We start from the raw sequence: 21,287 nt of genomic DNA on the forward strand, positions 1-21,287 counted from the left end.
CTCTGACTCTCTGTGTCTCTGACTCTCTCTGTCTCTGACTCTGTGTCTCTGACTCTCTGTGTCTCTGACTCTCTGTGTCTCTGACTCTCTGTGTCTCTGACTCTCTGTCTCTGACTCTCTGTGTCTCTGACTCTCTGTCTCTGACTCTCTGTCTCTGACTCTCTGTGTCTCTGACTCTCTGTCTCTGACTCTCTCTGTCTCTGACTCTGTGTCTCTGACTCTCTGTGTCTCTGACTCTCTCTGTCTCTGACTCTCTCTGTCTCTGACTCTCTGTCTCTGACTCTCTGTGTCTCTGACTCTCTGTCTCTGACTCTCTCTGTCTCTGACTCTCTCTGTCTCTGACTCTCTGTCTCTGACTCTCTGTGTCTCTGACTCTCTCTGTGTCTCTGACTCTCTGTGTCTCTGACTCTCTGTCTCTGACTCTCTGTGTCTCTGACTCTCTCTGTCTCTGACTCTCTGTGTCTCTGACTCTCTGTCTCTGACTCTCTGTGTCTCTGACTCTCTGTCTCTGACTCTCTGTGTCTCTGACTCTCTCTGTCTCTGACTCTCTCTGTCTCTGACTCTCTCTGTCTCTGACTCTCTGTCTCTGACTCTCTGTGTCTCTGACTCTCTGTCTCTGACTCTCTGTGTCTCCGACTCTCTGTCTCTGACTCTCTGTGTCTCTGACTCTCTGTGTCTCTGACTCTCTGTGTCTCTGACTCTCTCTCTCTGACTCTCTCTGTCTCTGACTCTCTGTGTCTCTGACTCTCTGTGTCTCTGACTCTCTCTGTCTCTGACTCTCAGTTCAGTTCAGTTCAAATGCTTTATTGGCATGAAAGTTTACAGAGAACCATATTGCCAAAGCTTACATAGCAAAAAGGTACAGTTTTCCAACATTCTGTGGGTGTCAATCGATTTGACATTTGTTGGGTATATACAATATTACTTTTAAACAATATTAATTTTAAACAGTCTTTCTACTTCATTTGGTACGTTCAATATTAATTTTAAACAGTCTTACTTTTAAACAGTCCTCAGGTTGTGACATGTTGTTACATATTTAGCCCCAAGGTATGGTCTGTCTCCTTCTCCTAGGACTAATCTCAATTTTGACAGATCATCCAATTCCTTGAAATCTGGGGTTGTTTGGCTTAGCTTGTTGAATAATATGTTTCTTGATGTGTTGAATTTTTCGCATTTTAGGAGGAAATGCATTTCTGTTTCAACCTCGCCAGCCAGACATTGATCGCATATTCTATTCTCTCTAGGCTGCCAGGATTTCTTGTATCTGCCTTTTTCAATTTCCAGTTGGTGGTCGCTTAGTCTGTACCTGGTGAGGGTCTGTCTCTGTTTTGTGTCTCTGATGGTCGTGAGGTAGTCTGCCAGTTTATATTCTCTTTTTAGGACCCGGTAACATTCTAATCTGCTTTGGTTTTCGGTTATTTTGTTCCAATGTTCCAGGTAGGTTTCTTTGCATTGTTTAATGATTTGGTTCACTCGGATTGGTGTTTGGACGGCTGTGTTGGTCTGGGGCTGGTCAGGGTCCGGCTGAGTACTTAGTTTCAGTAGCAGCTGACTCAGGGGACTCTTTTCTGGGTTTAGCTCTTGGGTCTGAAAGGCTTTGAAATGAAGGGTGTCTGGGGAGCTAGATTTGAGGTGATTTAGGAAGTTTAGTGCTCGTTTTTGGATGTTTATTATCAGTGGGTATCTGCCTAGTTCGGCTCTGCATGCATTCTCTCTGTCTCTGACTCTCTGTGTCTCTGAATCTCTGTCTCTGACTCTCTGTGTCTGACTCTCTGTGTCTCTGACTCTCTGTCTCTGACTCTCTGTCTCTGACTCTCTGTGTCTCTGACTCTCTGTGTCTCTGACTCTCTGTCTCTGACTCTCTGTCTCTGACTCTCTGTCTCTGACTCTCTGTGTCTCTGACTCTCTCTGTCTCTGACTCTCTGTCTCTGACTCTCTGTGTCTCTGACTCTGTGTCTCTGTCTCTGTGTCTCTGACTCTCTGTGTCTCCGACTCTCTGTGTCTCTGACTCTCTGTCTCTGACTCTCTGTCTCTGACTCTCTGTGTCTCTGACTCTCTGTGTCTCTGACTCTCTCTGTCTCTGACTCTCTGTGTCTCTGACTCTCTGTCTCTGACTCTCTGTCTCTGACTCTCTGTCTCTGACTCTCTGTGTCTCTGACTCTCTGTGTCTCTGACTCTCTGTGTCTTTGACTCTCTGTGTCTCTGACTCTCTGTGTCTCTGACTCTCTCTGTCTCTGACTCTCTGTCTCTGACTCTCTGTGTCTCTGACTCTCTCTCTCTGTCTCTCTCTCTCTCTCTCTCTCGCTCTCGGTCTCTCTCTCTTGCACCCCGTCTCGCTCTCCGTCTCGCTCTCTCGCTCTCTGTCTCTTTCTCACTCTGTCTCTCTCGCGATCTTTCAGTTTGTAGCAGGGACTGACCAGTGTTCCGGTTATGAACCAAATCCAGTGAGTGTCTGATCACCGAGTGCTCCATGGCCTGTGCCGTGGTGCGGAGAATTAATTTGCTAATTATGTGAAATGGCTTGAGCCCGAGGATTATCTGGTGTGGGAGCAGTGGGAATGTTGTTCACTAACCAGCTCCTTCTCGTCCAGTTCTGGCAGTTTGGGGAGTGGGTGGACGTTGTGATCGACGACCGTCTGCCGACCAAGGATGGGGAACTCATGTTCGTGCATTCGGCCGAGAAGAACGAGTTCTGGAGCGCGCTGCTGGAGAAAGCCTACGCCAAGTGAGTGCAGATCCACCGCTCCCCTCAGGACCCTCCCCCCGGTCGCGGTGTCCCCGGTGTCCCCCGTCGCTGTGTCCCGGGTCGCGGTGTCCCCCGTCGCGGTGTCCCCCGTCGCGGTGTCCCCCGTCGCGGTGTCCCCGGTCGCTGTGTCCCCGGTCGCGGTGTCCCCGGTCGCTGTGTCCCGGGTCACGGTGTCCCCCGTCGCGGTGTCCCCCGTCGCTGTGTCCCCCGTCGCTGTGTCCCCCGTCGCTGTGTCCCCAGTCGCGGTGTCCCCGGTCGCGGTGTCCCCGGTCACGGTGTCCCCCGTCGGTGTGTCCCGGGTCGCGGTGTCCCAGTAATGATGTCTCTATATCGCAGGTTGAACGGTTGCTATGAAGCTCTCTCCGGCGGTTCGACGACTGAGGGTTTTGAGGATTTCACGGGAGGAGTCGCAGAGTGTTATGAACTGAAATCTGCTCCGGCGAATCTCTTCCACATCATCCAGAAAGCTGTGCAGCGTGGTTCTCTCATGGGATGCTCCATTGACGTAAGCATTCATTTAGTTCCAACTCGCATTGAAACCTCAGTCCGTGCGAGCAGCTGTGTAAATACAGCTGTTATATCAACCTGTGCACATGTGGGTGTTATGGACTGGGCCAGAACATCTGGGGAAAATTCTCAAAGGGACAGTCTGCAGTCCAGCACCCAGTGAATGTGTCTGTCTGTTATTAAATGAATTCCCGTGATGTGGGCGTCGCTGGCAAGGCCAGCATTTATTGCTCATCCCTAGTTGCCCTCGAGAAGGTGGTGGTGAGCTGCCTTCTTGAACCGCTGCAGTCCGTGTGGTGAAGGTGCTCCCACGATGCTGTTAGGGAGGGAGTTCCAGGATTTTCGCCCAGCGACGATGAAGGAACGGCCGATATATTTCCAAGTCAGGATGGTGTGTGACTTGGAGGGGAACTTGGAGGTGGTGATGTTCCCATGCGCCTGCTGCCCTTGTCCTTCTAGGTGGAAGAGGTCACGGGTTTGGGAGGTGCTGCCGAAGAAGCCTTGGCAAGTTGCTGCAGTGCATCTTGTAGATGGTACACACTGCAGCCACAGTGCGCCGGTGGTGGAGGGAGTGAATGTTTAAGGTGGTGGATGGGGGGCCAATCAAGCGGGCTGCTTTGTCCTGGATGGTGTCGAGCTTCTATAGTGTTGTTGGAGCTGCACTCATCCAGGCAAGTGGAGATAATTCCATCTCACTCCTTACTTGTGCCTTGTAGATGGTGGAAAGGCTTTGGGGAGTCAGGAGGTGAGACACTCACCACAGAATACCCAGCCTCTGACCTGCTCTTGTTGCCACAGTATTTATGTGGCTGGTCCAGTTAAGTTTCTGGTCAATGGTGACCCCAGGATGTTGATGGTAGGTTCTCGGAGGGAGCGGGGGTGACTGACGATGAGAATGTTTCTGATATTTGACCATCTCTTCTAACCTTAGATTACAAGTGCGGCAGAAACCGAGGCCGTCACAAGACAGAAACTGGTGAAAGGTCACGCCTATTCCCTCACTGGAGCAGAGCAGGTCTGTGCCGCAGACCGGGGGCATCCCCGCGTCATGGGGGGGGGGGTTATTCCTATTGGGACCCCTCAGATGGTGGTGATTGGAGGAGGGGTTGCTATGGATGATGAGGGGTTGGGGTTGCTATGGGTGATGAGGGGTTTGGGTTAGCTGTGGGTGATTTGGGGTTGGGGTTGCTATGGGTGACGGGAGATGGGGTTGCTATGGGTGACAGGAGATGGGGTTGCTATGGGTGACGGGGGAGATGAAGTTGAATCATAGAATCATAGAAAGTTCCAGCACGGAAGGAGGCCATTTCGGCCCATCGTGTCCGCGCCGGCCAACAAAGATCTATCCAGCCTAATCCCACTTCCCAGCTCTTGGTCCGTAGCCCTGCAGGTTACAGCATCCCAAGGGCACATCCAAGTACTTTTTAAATGTGGTTAGGGTTCCTGCCTCTACCACCCTTTCAGGCAGTGAGTTCCAGACCCCCACAACCCTCTGGGTGAAGAAATTTCCCCTCAAATCCCCTCTAAACCTTCCCCCAATTACTTTAAATCTGTGTCCCCTGGTTTTTGACCCCTCTGCTAAGGGAAATAGGTCCTTTCTATCCACTTTATCTAGGCCCCTCATAATTTTATACACCTCAATAAGGTCTCCCCTCAGCCTCCTCTGTTCCAAGGAAAACAGACCCAGCCTATCCAGTCTTTCCTCATAGCTAAGATTCTCTACTCCCGGCAACATCCTTGTAAATCTCCTCTGTACCCTCTCTAGTGCAATCACATCTTTCCTGTAATGTGGTGACCAGAACTGCACGCAGTACTCTAGCTGAGGCCTAACTAGTGTTTTATACAGTTGAAGCATAACCCCCCTGCTCTTGTATTCTATGCCACGGCTAATAAAGGCAAGCATTCCGTATACCTTCTTAACCACCTTATCTACCTGGCCTGCTACCTTCAGGGATCTGTGGACATGCACTCCAAGGTCCCTTTGTTCCTCTACACTACTCAGTGTCCTACCATTTAATGTGTATTCCCTTTCCTTGTTAGCCCTCCCCAAATGCATTACCTTACACTTCTCCGGATTGAACTAAATATCCAGGGGTATTTGACTATTAGGAAGGACAGACAGGAAGGAAAGGGAGGTGGGGTGGCTGTGTTAATAAAGGATGAAATCACTGCAATAGTGAGAAATGATATTGGGTCAAAGGATCAGGATAGTGAAACGGTTTGGGTGGAGATAAGGAATAATAAGGGGAAAAAGTCACTAGTGGGTGTAGTCTATAGGCCTCCTAACAGTTGCAACTCTGTTGGCCGGAGTATAAATCAGGAAATAGTTGGGGCTTGTAATAAGGGAACAGCTATAATCATGGGAGATTTTAACTTTCATATTGACTGGACAAATCAAATTGGGCAGGGCAGCCTTGAGGAAGAGTTCACAGAGTGCATTAGGGACGGGTTCCTTGAGCAGTATGTTACTGAACCACTCTTAGATCTGGTCCTGTGTAATGAGACAGGATTAATAAAAAATGTCCTAGTAAAGGATCCCCTTGGAATGAGTGACCATAACATGGTTGAATTCCAAATTCAGTTGGAGGGTGAGAGAGTTGGATCTCAAACCAGCGTACTAAGCTTAAATAAAGGAGACTATGAAGGTATGAGAGCAGAGTTGACTAAAGTGAACTGGGAAAATAGATTAAGGAGTAAGACGGTACATGGGCAGTGGTGTACATTCAAGGAGATATTTCACAACTTTCAAGAAAAATATATTCCACTGAGGTAAAAGGGGCGTAAATGAAAAGACAGCCATCTGTGGCCAAGTAAAGTAATAAAGGATAGTATCCGACTGAAAACAAGGGCATATAAAGTAGCCAAATCTAGTGGGAGGATAGAAGATTGGGAAGCATTTAAAAGCCAGCAAACAATAACTAAAAGATTAATTAAGAAAGGGAAGATAGATTATGAAAGTAAACTAGCAAAAAATATAAAAACAGATAGCAAGAGTTTCTACAGTTATATAAAAAGAAAAAGGGTGGCTAAAGTGAATGTTGGTCCCTTAGAGGACGAGACCGGGAAATTAGTGGTAGGGAACATGGAGATGGCAAATACGCTGAAATAATATTTTGTATCAGTCTTTAAAGTAGAGGACATTAAAAATATCCCAACACTGGACAAACAGGGGGCTATAGGGGGGAGGAGTTAAACACGATTAAAATCACAAAGGAGATGGTACTCGGTAAGATAATGGGACTTAAGGCGGATAAATCCCCTGGACCTGATGGTTTACATCCTAGGGTCTTGAGAGAAGTAGTGGTAGGGATTGCGGATGCATTGGTGGTAATTTTCCAAAACTCCCTGGATACAGGAAAGGTCCCAGCAGATTGGAAAACTGCTAATGTAACGCCCTTATTTAAAAAGGGAGGTAGACAAAAGGCTGGAAACTATAGACCAGTTAGCCTAACATCTGTGGTTGGTAAAATGTTGGAGTCCATTATTAAGGAAGCAGTAACAGGACATTTGGATAAGCATAATTTAATCGGACAGAGTCAGCATGGTTTTATGAAGGGGAAGTCATGTTTGACAAATTTGCTCGAATTCTTTGAGGATGTAACAAACAGGGTGGATAAAGGGGAACCAGTGGATGTGGTGTATTTGGACTTCCAAAAGGCATTTGACAAGGTTCCACACAAAAGATTACTGCACAAGATAAAAAATCACGGGATTGGGGGTAATATACTGGCATGGGTGGAAGATTGGCTATCTAACAGAAAACAGAGAGTTGGGATAAATGGTTCATTCTCTGGTTGGCAATCTGTGACTAGTGGTGTTCCGCAGGGGTCAGTGCTAGGACCCCAACTCTTTACAATCTATATTAACGATTTGGAGGAGGGGACCAAGTGCAACGTATCCAAGTTTGCCGACGATACAAAGATGGGAGGGAAAGCAGTGAGTGAGGAGGACATAAAAAACCTGCAAAAGGACATAGACAGGCTAAGTGAGTGGGCAGAGATTTGGCAGATGGAATATAATGTTGGAAAGTGTGAGGTTATGCACTTTGGCAGAAAAAATCAAAGAGCAAGTTATTATTTAAATGGAAAGAAACTGCAAAGTGCTACAGTACAAAGGGATCTGGGGGTCCTGGTGCATGAAACACAGAAGGTTAGTATGCAGGTACAGCAGGTGATCAGGAAGGCCAATGGAATCTTGGCTTTTATTGCAAGGGGGATGGAGTATAAAAACAGGGAAGTCTTGCTTCAGTTATACAGGGTACTGGTGAGGCCACACCTGGAATACTGCGTACAGTTTTGATTTCCATATTTAAGAAAAGATATACTTGCTCTCGAGGCAGTTCAGAGAAGGTTTACTCGGTTGATTCCGGAGATGAGGGGGTTGACTTATGAGGAAAGGTTGAGTAGGTTGGGCCTCTACTCATTGGAATTCAGAAGAATGAGAGGCGATCTTATCGAAACATATAAGATTGTGAGGGGGCTTGATCGGGTGGATGCGGGGAGGATGTTTCCACTGATGGGTGAGACTAGAACTAGGGGGCATAATCTTAGAATAAGGGGCTGCCGTTTCAAAACTGAGATGAGGAGAAACTTCTTCACTCAGAGGGTAGTAAATCTATGGAATTTGCTACCCCAGAGAGCTGTGGAAGCTGCGACATTAAATAAATTTAAAACGGAGATAGACAGTTTCCTATCCTAGCTGATAAGGGAATTAGGGGTTACGGGGAGAGGGCAGGGAAGTGGACGTGAGTCTAGGTTCGGATCAGCCATGATCCTATTGAATGGTGGAGCAGGCCCGAGGGGCCGTATGGCCTACTCCTGCTCCTACTTATGTTCTTATGAATTCCATTTCCCACTGTTCTGCCCACCTGACCAGTTTATTGATATCTTCCTGCAGTCTACAGCTTCCTTCTTCAGTATCAACCACACAGCCGATTTTAGTATCATCTGCAAACTTCTTAATCATACCCCCTATATTCAAGTCTTGATCATTGAGATATACCACAAAAAGCAAGGGACCTAGTACTGAGCCCTGCGGAACCCCACTGGAAACAGCCTTCCAGTCACAAAAACACCCATCAACCATTACCCTCTGCTTCCTGTCTCCGAGCCAGTTTTGAATCCAACTTGACACTTTGCCCTGGATCCCATGGGCTTTTACTTTCATGTCCAGTCTGCCATGTGGAACCTTATCAAAAGCCTTGCTAAAGTCCATATACACTACATCAAACGCACTACCCTCATCGACCCTCCTTGTTACCTCCTCAAAAAATTCAATCAAGTTTGTCAGACACGACCTTCCTTAACAAATCCGTGCTGACTATCCTTGATTAATCCGTGTCTTTCTAAATGAAGATTTATCCTGTCCTTCAGAATTCGTTCCAATAATTTTCCCACCACCGAGGTTAGGCTGACTGGCCTGTAATTACTTGGTCTATCCTTTTCTCCCTTTTTAAACAAGGGTACCACATTAGCAGTCCTCCAGTCCTCCGGCACCACAGCTGAAGCCAGAGAGGATTGAAAAATGATGGTCAGGGCCTCTGCTATTTCCTCTTTTGCTTCGCTTAACAGCCTGGGATACATTTCATCCGGGCCTGGGGATTTATCCACTTTTAAGCTGTTAAACCCCTTAATACTTCCTCCCTCGCTATGTTTATTTCATCTAATATTTCACACTCCTCCCTCCCCAGATAGCAATGTCTGCTTCGCCCCTCTCCTTTGTGAAAACAGACTCAAAGTATTCATTAAGAACCCTACCGACGTTTCCCGCCTCCACACACACATTACCCTCATGATCTCTAATAGGCCCTACCCTTTCTTTAGTTGTCCTCTTACTCTTAATATATTTATAAAACATCTTTGGGTTTTCCTTGATTTTACTTGCCAAGAATTTTTCATGCTCTCTCTTTGCTTTCCTAATATCCTTTTTAATTGCACCGCTGCACTTTCTGTACTCCTCTAAAGATTCTGGAGTATTTAGCCCTCGGTATCTGTCATACGCCTCCCTTTTTTTCTTTATCCTACCCGGTATGTCCCTAGACATCCAGGGGCTCTAGATTTGTTAGTCCCACCTTTTTTCTTTAAGGGCACATATTTGGTCTGAACCCTCCGGATCACGTCCTTGAATGCCTCCCACTGCTCTGACACTGATTTACCTTCAAGTAGCTGTTTCCAGTCCACTATGGCTAAATCCCCTCTGAGCTTAACAAAATTTGCTTTTCCCCAATTTAGAATTTTTATTCCTGGCCTATCCTTGTCCTTTTCTATAACTACCTTAAATCTAACAGAATTATGGCCACTAGCACCAAAATGCTCCCCCACTGATACGCCTTCTACCTGCCCAGCTTCACTCCCTAAAACTAAGTCCAGAACCGCCCCCTCTCTTGTTGGGCTTGCTGCATACTGGCTAAAAAAGTTCTCCTGGATATATTTTAGGAATTCCGCACCCTCTATACCCTTCGCACTAATTTTATCCCAGTTAATATTGGGGTAGTTGAAATCCCCTACTATTACTGCCCTATAGTTCTTGCACTTCTCAGAAATTTGTCCACATATTTGTTCTTCTATCTCACTCTCACTGTTTAGGGGTCTGTAGTACACTCCCAGCAGTGTGATCGCCCCTTTTTTGTTTTTCAATTCGACCCAAATGGCCTCGTTTGATGATCACTCCAGCATATCATCGCTCCTCACAGCTGTAATAGTTTCTTTAATCAATACCGCGACCCCCCCTCCCTTTTTACCTCCCTCTCTATCCCGTCAGAAAATCCTGTAACCAGGAATGTTGAGCTGCCATACCTGCCCCTCTTTCAGCCACTCTCTGTAATAGCTATAATATCATAGTCCCAAGTATCTACCTGTGCCCTCAGCTCATCTGCCTTGTTCGCTATACTCCTTGCATTGAAGTATATATCATTTAGTACAGGCAAACCTCCTTGTTGACTATGGGAGATGGGGTTGCTATGGGTGACGGTGGAGATGGGGTTGCTATGGGTGACGGGGGGTTGGGGTTGCTATGGGTGACGGGGGAGATGGGGTTGCTATGGGTGACGGGGAGATGGGGTTGCTATGGGTGACGGGGAGATGGGGTTGCTATGGGTGACGGGGGGTTGGGGTTGCTATGGGTGACGGGGAGATGGGGTTGCTATGGGTGACGGGGGGTTGGGGTTGCTATGGGTGACTATGGGAGATGGGGTTGCTATGGGTGACGGGGGAGATGGGGTTGCTATGGGTGACGGAGCTATGAGGTTGCTATGGGTGACGGGGAGATGGGATGTTGACGGGTCTCTGGTCCTCTCGCAGGTGACCTTCCGAGGAACCCAGGCGCAGTTAGTCCGGATCCGGAATCCCTGGGGTGAGGTGGAGTGGACCGGGGCCTGGAGTGACAGGTGAGTGAGGCCGGGGGGGGGGGGGGAGGTGGGGGAGGAGAGGGGCCGGGGGCGTGAGTGGGGCCGGGCGGGGGGAGGAGGGGGGCCGGGGGGGAGGAGGGGGGGCCGGGGTGGGGGGAAGGGGGCTGGGGGGGTGGTGAGGGTGGCTGGGGGGGAGGAGGGGAGGAGGGGGGCCGGGGTGGGGGGAGGAGGGGGGCCGGGGTGGGGGGAGGGGGGGCTGGGGTGGGGGAGGGGGGGTGGGTGAGGGGGGCCGGGGTAGGGGGAGGAGGGGGGCCGGGGTGGGGGAGGAGGGGTGCCGGGGTGGGGGAGGGGGGGTGGGTGAGGGGGGCCGGGGGTGGGGAGGGGGCTGGGGGTGGGGGAGGAGAGGGGCCGGGGGTGGGAGAGGGGCCGGGGGGGGGAGGAGGGGGGCCGGGGTGGGGGGAGGGGAGGAGGGGGGCCGGGGTGGGGGGAGGAGGGGGGCCGGGGTGGGAGGGAGGAGGGGTGGTGGGGGGAGGGGGGAGCCCTGGAGCCCAGTGAGTTCCCAGGGCCAACCCGGTTAGAGGGCCCAGGACAGGGTTCAGGTGGAGCCTGTCTGCTGGGCCCAGGCCGGGGGTGGAGCCTGTCATAAGAACATGAGAAATAGGACCAGGAGTCGGCCATTCGGCCCCTTGAGCCTGCTCCGCCATTCAATACGATCATGGCTGATCTTCTACCTCATCTCCACTTTCCTGCACTATCTCCATATCCCCAGATTCCCTTAATATTCAAAAATCTATCGATCTCTGTCTTGAATATACTCAACGACTGAGCCTCCACAGCCCTCTGGGGCAGAGAATTCCAAAGATTCACAACCCTCTGAGTGAAGAAATTTCTCCTCATCTCAGTCCTAAATGGCCGACCCCTTATCCTGAGACTGTGACCCCTGGTTCTAGACTCCCCAGCCAGGGGGAAACAGCCTCTCAGCATCTACCCTGTCAAGCCCTGTAAGAATTTTGTATGTTTCAATGAGATCATCTCTCAGTCTTCTAAACTCGAGAATATAGGCCTAGTCTACTCAATCTCTCCCCATAGGACAATCCCGCCATCCCAGGAACCAGTCTGGTGAACCTTCGTTGCACTCCCTCTATGGCAAGTATATCCTTCCTTAGGTAAGGAGACCAAAACTGTACACAGTACTCCAGGTGTGGTCTCACCAGGGCCCTATATAATTGCAGTAAGACGTCTTTACTCTTATACTCAAATCCTCTTGTAATAAAGACCAACATACCATTTGCTTTCCTAATTGCTTGCTGCACCTGCATGTTAACTTTCAGTGATTCGTGTACAAGGACACCCAGGTCCCTCTGAACACCAACATTTCCCAATCTCTCACCATTTAAAAAATACTCTGCTTTTCTATTTTTCCTACCAAAGTGGATAACTTCACATTTCCCCACATTATATTCCATTTGCCATGTTCTTGCCCACTCACTTAGCCTGTCTATATCCCCTTGAAGCCTCCTCACATCCTCCTCACAACTTACATTCCCACCCAGCTTTGTATCATCAGCAAACTTGGATATATTACATTTGGTCCCCTCATCCAAATCATTGATATAGATTGTGAATAGCTGAGGCCCAAGCACTGATCCTTGCGGTACCTCACTAGTTACAGCCAGCCAACCCGAAAATGACCCGTTTATTCCTACTCTCTGTTTTCTGTCCATTAACCAATCCTCAATCCATGCTAGTATATTACCCCCAATCCCATGAGCCCTAATTTTGTTTAATAACCTCTTGTGTGGCACCTTATCGAATGCCTTCTGAAAATCCAAATACACCACATCCACTGGTTCCCCTTTATCTATTTTGCTAGTTACAACCTCAAAAAACTCTAACAGATTCGTCAAACACGATTTCCCTTTCATAAATCTGTGTTGACTCTGCCCAATCCTATTATTATTTTCTAAGTGCCCTGTTACCACGTCCTTAATAACAGATTCTAGCATTTTCCCTACTGATGTCAGGCTAACTGATCTGTAGTTCCCCGTTTTCTCTCTCCCTCCTTTCTTAAATAGTGGGGTTACATTTGCTACCTTCCAATCCACGGGAACCGTTCTAGAATCTATGGAGTTTTAGAAAATGACAACCAATGCATCCACTATCTCTATAGCCACCTTTCAACCCAAGGATGTAGGCCATCAGGTCCAGGGGATTTATCAGCTTTCAGTCTCATTAATTTCTCCAGTACAATTTTTTTACTGATTTCTTTCAGTTCCTCATTCTCGCTAGATCCTTGGTTCTTCACTATTTCCAGGAGCTTTTTTGCGTCTGTTTCCGTGAAGACAGACACAAAGTATTTGTTTAATTTCTCTGCCATTTCCTTATTCCCCATTATAATTTCTCCTGTCTCAGCCTGTAAGGGACCCACATTTACTTTCGCTAAACTTTTCCTTTTTACATACCTATAGAAGCTTTTACAGTCTGTTTTTATGTCTCTCGCTAGTTTACTCTCATTCTATTTTCCCTTTTTTATCAACTTCTTGGTCCTCCTTTGCTGAATTCTAAAATCCTCCAATCCTCAGGCTTACTACTCTTTTTGGCAACATTATAAGCCTCTTCCTTTGCTCTAATACTATCTTTAACTTCACGGTTGGACCACTTTTCCTGTGGGGTTTTTGTGCCTTAAAGGAATGTATATTTGGTGTAAATTATGTATTAATTCTTTAAATGCTAGCCATTGCTCGTCCACTGTCATACCTTTTAATGTAGTTTCCCAATCTACCTTAACCAACTTGCCCCTCATACCTACATAGTTTGCTTTGTTTAGATTTAAGACCCTAGTTTTGGATTTAACTAAATCACTTTCAAACTCAATATAAAATGCTATCATATTATGGTCACTCTTCCCTAAAGGCCCCTTTACTACAAGGTTATGAATTAACCCTTTCTCATTGCACAATACTAGATCTAAAATAGCCTGTTCCCTAGTTGGTTCCTCAACATACTGATCTAGAAAACTATCTTGTATACATTCCATGAATTCGTCCTCCACACTATTACTGCAAATTTATTTTGCCCAGTCTATATGTAGATTAAAGTCCCCCATGATCACTCTATTACCCTTGTTACACGCGCCTCTAATTTCCTGTCTGCTGGGCCCGGCCCGGGGATGGTGTCTAGGCTCTTCCTGTTCTGTGTGGGGCTCAGTCCCACACTGGGCGGGGCACAGGAGCTCCCTATGTTGGGGCTTTGAGTGGGTTGTCCCAGTGGGGGAGGGGGGGTTTGGGGGGGCAGGTCACTCTCTCGTTCTCTCGCTGGGCCATGGTGCAATGTGCAGCCCCTCTCACAGGAGCGAAGCCAGGACTGACTGACTTTGTTTTAATCCAAACGGCAGCTCACATCACTGGAACGGGATTTCGGGCGATGACAGAAACCGATTGAGCAACCGGACTGAAGACGGGGAGTTCTGGTAAATGACTGTCTCTGTCTCTCTCCCTCTCTCTCTGTCTGACTCTCTCTCTCTCCCTCCGTCTCTCTCTCCCTCCGTCTCTCTCTCCCTCCGTCTCTCTCTCCCTCCGTCTCTCTCTCCCTCCGCCTCTCTCGCCCTCCGCCTCTCTCGCCCTCCGCCTCTCTCGCCCTCCGCCTCTCTCGCCCTCCGCCTCTCTCGCCCTCCGCCTCTCTCGCCCTCCGCCTCCCGCCCTCTCTGTCTCCCGCCCTCTCTGTCTCCCGCCCTCTGTCTCCCGCCCTCTCTGTCTCCCGCCCTCTCTGTCTCCCGCCCTCTCTGTCTCCCGCCCTCTCTGTCTCTCGCCCTCTCTGTCTCTCGCCCTCTCTGTCTCTCGCCCTCTGTCTCTCGCCCTCTCTGTCTCTCGCCCTCTCTGTCTCTCGCCCTCTCTGTCTCCCGCCCTCTCTGTCTCCCGCCCTCTCTGTCTCCCGCCCTCTCTGTCTCCCGCCCTCTCTGTCTCCCGCCCTCTCTGTCTCCCGCCCTCTCTGTCTCTCGCCCTCTCTGTCTCTCGCCCTCTCTGTCTCTCGCCCTCTCTGTCTCTCGCCCTCTCTGTCTCTCGCCCTCTCTGTCTCTCGCCCTCTCTGTCTCTCGCCCTCTCTCTGTCTCTCGCCCTCTCTCTGTCTCTCGCCCTCTCTCTGTCTCTCGCCCTCTCTCTGTCTCTCGCCCTCTCTCTGTCTCTCGCCCGCTCTCTGTCTCTCTCTCGCTCTCTGTCTCTCTCTCGCTCTCTGTCTCTCTCTCGCTTTCTGTCTCTCTCTCTCTCTCTGTCTCTCTCTCTCTCTCTCTCTCTCTCTCTCTCTGTCTCTCCCTCTCTGTCTCTCAATTCAATTCAATTCAAATCGCTTTATTGGCATGATAAGGTACATCTTATGTTGCCAAAGCATCGAAAAACATTTATGGTTGAACACATAAACGCAGATCTATTCATACAGTGTATAAACAGATATATCCCTGAGTGTATAAATATACATTCGTATAATTTGTATATACTCTTTTCTTAGGTTTACTGGTTGTCCCTCTGTTTATGGCAAGCTGTAACATAGTTTGCCGCTAAGGTTACACAGTTTCTCTGTTCCCCTAGTAGGTATGGGAGTTTTTGGTCGTCATTCAAATTTCTGAATTCAGGGCATATTTGTGAGAATTTTTGGTAGAAATTCTCCCTGATGCCCTGATATTTTCCACAAGCTGTGAGGAAGTGCATCTCTGTCTCCACTACTCCCTGACTGCAGTGAGAGCATATCCTGTCCTCTCTTGGCAGCCGGGTCTGTCTGTGTCTGCCTTTTTCGATCGCCAGGCTATGTTCACTAAGTCTGTACCTTGTCAAGGTTTTTCTCAGTTTGCTATCCTTTACCATGGTCAGGTATTCAGCCATGTTGTATTGTCTGTTTAGGGCCAAGTAGCAATTGAGTTTGTTTTGGGTTTTTGTTGTTTCTGCCCAATATGACAGGTATTTTTCCTTTTGCTTAGTGACAATTGTGTTGGGTCGAATTCTCTGTGCTACGATGTCACTGTCCTGGGGCTGGTTATTGTTAGTAGTGTTAGTAGTGACTTCACTGAGTCCCAGGACTAGTTGACTGAGGGTATTCTTCTTTATGGTCCTCTCTTGGCATTTCAAGGCTTCGTAATGATAGCAGTGGGGGTTGCTCATTTTTAGGTGTTTCCAAAATTTGGTGGCTCTTTTTTGGATAGTAATTATTAGTGGATATTGGCCTAGTTCTGCCCTGCATGCATTGTTTACGGTTTTCCTTTGAGTCCGGAGGATACTTTTACAGAATTCTGCATGTAGGATCTCAATTGGGTGTTTGTCCCATTTTGCAAATTCTTGTTGTGTTAGCGGTCCCGACACCTCACTGCCATAGAGTGCAATTGGTTCAATTACTGATTTAAAAATTTTGAGCCAAATGCTAATTGGGATTTCTATTTGGATTGATCTTTTAATGGCATAGAAAGCCCTTCTAGCTTTCTCTTTCAGTTCATTCACAGCCAGATGAAAATTTCCCGTAGAGCTGATTTTTATGCCCAAGTATGTGTAGTTAGTGGTTTGTTCGATTTTAGTTGTTCCTAGTGTGAAATTTATTCTGGGTCCCTGATGTCTGGATCTTTGCCGGAACACAAGGACTTTGGTTTTTTGGGGGTTTATTGTCAGGGCCCAGGTCTGACAGAATGACTCCAGCAGATCCAAGTTCTGCTGTAGACCCTCCTTAGTTGGTGACGCCAACTCATTTATGTAAATATTAAAGAGTGTTGGTGAGATGGGCGAGCACTGCGTCACACCACGCCCCTGTGGGAAGTATTTTGTTTGTTTGTCTCCAATTTTAACTGCACATTTATTGTTTGTATACATTGATTTAATTACATCATATGTTTTCCCCCTACACCACTTTCAATAAGTTTCAAGAATAGACCGTCGTGCCAGATGGAATCGAAAGCCTTCTGGAAATCTATAAAGCAGGCAAAAATTTTGCTTTTGTTTTGATGAACATGTTTGTCAATTAGGGTCTGTAGGGTGAAGATATGATCTGATGTTCTATAGTTTGGTAGGAATCCAATTTGGCTTTTACTCAAGACATTGTGCTCCTCAAGGAAGTTTATAAGTCTTTTGTTTATGATACTACAGGAAACCTTCCCCAGGTTACTGTTTACACAGATGCCTCGATAGTTATTTGGGTCAACTTTGTCCCCACTTTTGTATATGGGCGTTATGAGTCCTTTGTTCCAGATATCAGGGAAGTAACCGACACTCAGAACCAAGTTGAAGAGTTTCAGTATAGCCAATTTCATTTTATCGTCCGTGTGTTTAATCATCTCACTTAGGATGCCGTCTGCACCGCAAGCTTTTCCTGGTCGCAGGTCCTTGAGTTTTTCAATTAGCTCTTTTTCAGATATTATGGGGTCTATTGGGTTTTGGTTATCTTTTATGGCAAATTCTAGCTTTGCCAGTTTTTCGCATATTTGCTTTTGCTCTGGGCTTAGTGTGTTTTTCTGGTATAATTTTTCAAAGTGGTTTTCCCATGTGTCTCCGTTTTGAATGGCCAATTCGTCGTGTTGTTTTTTGTGTAATGTATTCCAGTTGTCCCAGAAACAGTTGGAATCAATGGATTCCTCAATGGAGATGAGTGTATTCTTAATATACTGCTCTTTCTTGGTTCTGAGTGTGTTTTTGTATTGTGTTAGTGCCTGACAATAAGTAAGGCGTAATTCCTCATTTTCTGGTTGTCTGTGTTTTTGGTTTGATATTTTTCTGAGCTTTTTCCCTCATGTTCTGGCAATCGGAGTCAAACCATTTTTTGTAGTTTTTTGTTTTGGGTTTGTTCTTGCGAACTTTCAAGTTTGACACTGATGCCAAATTATCAAAAATATTATTTAGGTTATTCACTGCCCGGTTTACGCCTTCTTTATTGTGTGTGTATGTATTTTCCAGAAAGGTGTCCAAGAGAGCTTGAGTTGTTTGGTTGCTAATTGCTTTCTGGTATTTTTCCGTGCTGTTTTTGGCCCATCTGTAAGATTTTTTAATGTTGTACAGTTTACTGGGTTGTGTTTCTGTGTTGGTTGTTTCTGTCCTTTCAAGATATGCAGTAATTTGACTGTGGTCTGACAGTGTTGTTTGTGGTTTGACTGTGAATGTTCTGAAAGAGGATGGGTCTAGATCTGTAATCATATAGTCTACAGTGCTGAAGCCAAGAGGTGAGCAATAGGTGGATCTTCCTAGGAAGTCTCCCATGAACCTACCATTGACAATGTACAGACCCAGGCTTCGACAGAGCTGCAGGAGCTGTTTTCCGTTAGCATTTGTCTGTTTGTCGCAGTTATGCCTGTGTGGATGGGAAGGGAGATCAAAGTGGTTATTCCCAAATATGTCATTATTCCCCTGATTCTCGGTGAAGTCTGGTTCTTCGCCAGTTCTTGAGTTGAGGTCCCCACAGATCAACACATTTCCCTGGGCCTGGAATTGGATAATCTCCCTCTCTATGTTGGAGAAGGTGTCCTCTTTGAAGTACGGGGATTCTGTCAGGGGGATATAGAGTGTGCAAATGAAAACATCTTTCATGCTGGAGATGATGCCCCTCTTAATTTTGAGCCATAAGTGGTTTTCGCCCTTTTTTATAAATTCAATGTAATTCCTAAGCTCTGCTTTAATCCAAATCAGTATGCCTCCAGATTCTCTGCCCTGGGTTACTCCTGGCAATTTATTGGAGGGGACCACCAGCTCTGTGTACCCAATGGGACAGCCAGTGTGTCCTTCTCCTCTACACCAGGTTTCCTGTAAAAAGATAATATCTAGATCTTTAATCTCATCTAGGAACTCTGGGGTCTCACTCTTCATGCCAAGCATAGACGAGCATAGACCTTGGATATTCCAGGTTGAGATATATAAGGATTTCATGCTAAAATTGATCGTTTACTGTGATGGGTTAGAATATGATAAATAGTAATATGTGTTTGTTGTGTCTAAATGGGGAAAAAAGAACATTTCAATTGTCTATAAATGCTGAGGATAATTGGTTACAACTTTTTCTAACAACTAGTCCTTATTTTTTCTGATCCATAAGGCGGGAGTGGATGCTGCTCTCTCTCTCTCTGTCTCTCTCTCTCTGTCTCTCTCTCTCTCTCCCTCCGTCTCTCTCTCTCCCTCTGTCTCTCCCTCTCTCTCTCTCTTTGTCTCTCTCTCTCTCTCTCTCTCTCTCCCTCTCTCTCTCTCTCTGTCTCTCTCTCTCTCTGTCTCTCTGTCCAATTCCAATTCCAATTCAAATGCTTTATTGGCATGAAAGTTTACAGAGAACCATATTGCCAAAGCTTACATAGCAAAAAGGTACAGTTTTCCAACATTCTGTAGGTGTCAATCGATTTGACATTTGTTGGTTACATACAATATTACTTTTAAACAATATTAATTTTAAACAGTCTTTGTACTTCATTTGGTACGTTCAATATTAATTTTAAACAGTCTTAATTTTTAAACAGTCCTCAGGTTGTGACATGTTGTTACATATTTGGCCCCAAGGTATGGTCTGTCTCCTTCTCATAGGACTAATCTCAATTTTGACAGGTCATCCAATTCCTTGAAATCTGGCGTTGTTTGGCTTAGCTTGTTGAATAATATGTTTCTTGATGTGTTGAATTTTTCGCATTTTAGGAGGAAATGCATCTCTGTTTCAACCTCGCCGGCCAGACATTGATCGCATATTCTATTCTCTCTAGGCTGCCAGGATTTCTTGTATCTGCCTTTTTCAATTTCCAGTTGGTGGTCGCTTAGTCTGTACCTGGTGAGGGTCTGTCTCTGTTTTGTGTCTCTGATGGTCGTGAGGTAGTCTGCCAGTTTATATTCTCTTTTTAGGGCCCGGTAACATTCTAATCTGCTTTGGCTTTCAGTTATTTTGTTCCAATGTTCCAGGTAGGTTTCTTTGCATTTTTTAATGATTTGGTTCACTCGGATTGGTGTTTGGACGGCTGTGTTGGTCTGGGGCTGGTCAGGGTCCGGCTGAGTACTTAGTTTCTTTCAGTAGCAGCTGACTCAGGGGACTCTTTTCTGGGTTTAGCTCTTGGGTCTGAAAGGCTTTGAAATGAAGGGTGTCTGGGGAGCTAGATTTGAGGTGATTTAGGAAGTTTAGTGCTCGTTTTTGGATGTTTATTATCAGTGGGTATCTGCCTAGTTCGGCTCTGCATGCATTTGTTGGCGTTTTTCTTTGGGTGCGAAGGATGCTTCGGCAGAATTCTGCATGTAGGGCTTCTATTGTGTGTTTTTCCCATTTAGTGTAGCTTTGGTGATTTAGCGGGTGTTGTGGCTAATTTGGGGCTACGTGGACCAGGTGATATTCTAGGTCGACACGATCCCAACAGAAGCCTTTGGAGTCAAATAAAACTCTGACCACGAGTGAATGGCAAAGTAAAAGAATGCTTTATTGCAGAGCTCTGGGAGAAGCAGCTGTACACCCGGTGTGCAATCGCCACACTTCTCGTTTTGTACACTCAAGCCACTTACCTTTATACAGAGGTCAAAACAACTTAGACGGTTGATTACATAATCCTAGCGACACCCCGTGACATCTAAAATGGTTACCTATTTTAAGCAAGCGATGGACCCTAGGTCTACAACCTTTTTCGGGTCCTTTAACCGCAGACAGGAGAAGCAGAAGTCCAACCTATTTTCCGTCGCAAGGTGACCACAATCGTTCAATAACAAAACTGCAGCTGGCATTATCTCATCCCAGCCTACGTGCGAGTTCAGGGGGCCCCTTTGTCAACCAGTTTAATGTCAAGTATCCCGACAGTCTTTGCAAAGTCCTTAGTACTGAAATTCTCCTCAACAGCGGGCCCCATACTTCACTACCGTACAGTGCAATGGGCAGGATTATGCTGTCAAATATTTTGAGCCAGATTTTGATTGGGATTTGGATGTTGTAGAATTTTCTTTTTATTGCATATAGGGCTCTTCGGGCTTTTTCTTTTAGTGCATTCACTGCTATGCTGAAGCTCCCTGATGCTGTAATAGTTAGACCAAGGTAGGTGTAGCTCATAGTGTGTCCTATAGTGGTATCACTGAGGGTAAACTGGTATTTGTTTTCCTGACATCTGGGCCTTTTTTGAAAAATCATGATGTTGGTTTTCTTTAGATTTACTGTTAGAGCCCAATTTTGGCAGTATTTGTCGAGTAGGTCTAGTTGTTGCTGTAATCCCTGTTCTGTGGGAGACAGCAGAACCAGGTCGTCCGCATAGAACAGGGATTTCACTTCTCCATCCAGGAGACGGAGACCTGGTGACTCGCTTTGCTCCAGCATGTCTGCTAATTCATTTATGTATATGTTGAACAGGGTCGGGCTCAAATTGCAGCCCTGCCGGACGCCTCTTCTCTGGGTGAAGAAATCGGTGCGTTTGTCTCCAATTTTGACCCCGCATTTGTTTTTCAGATACATTGATTTAATAAGGTCATAGACTTTGCCCCCTATTCCACACTGAAGAAGTTTATAATAGAGCCCTTCGTGCCATATAGAGTCAAAGGCTTTCTTGAAGTCGATGAAACAGGCGAATATTTTCCCATTTTTTGTTTGGTGTATATGTTTTCCAATGAGGGTGTGAAGAAACATAGAAACATAGAGATAGGAACAGGAGTAGGCCATTCGGCCCTTCGAGCCTGCTCCGCCATTCAATGAGATCATGGCTGATCTTCGTCTGAGATCTTAGCTGATCTT

The 21,287-nt window shown here is 46.8% G+C and overlaps 1 protein-coding gene across 1 annotated transcript in view; it reads left to right on the top strand.

Annotated features, from left to right (window-relative positions):
- Positions 1–21,287, top strand: part of LOC147113215 (calpain-2 catalytic subunit-like) — a 120,544-nt gene that overhangs the window by 33,423 nt on the left and 65,834 nt on the right. The window contains exons 4-8 of the mRNA XM_085998149.1: positions 2,595–2,728; positions 3,086–3,254; positions 4,188–4,271; positions 10,555–10,640; positions 13,996–14,070. Of these exons, the coding sequence (XP_085854275.1) occupies positions 2,595–2,728; positions 3,086–3,254; positions 4,188–4,271; positions 10,555–10,640; positions 13,996–14,070 (548 nt within the window). The remainder of the gene's footprint in view (positions 1–2,594; positions 2,729–3,085; positions 3,255–4,187; positions 4,272–10,554; positions 10,641–13,995; positions 14,071–21,287) is intronic.

Source organism: Somniosus microcephalus, chromosome 9 (genome assembly GCF_052327205.1).
Source record: "Somniosus microcephalus isolate GS21.2 chromosome 9, FLI_Smic_1.0, whole genome shotgun sequence".
Taxonomy (NCBI): Eukaryota; Metazoa; Chordata; class Chondrichthyes; order Squaliformes; family Somniosidae; genus Somniosus; species Somniosus microcephalus.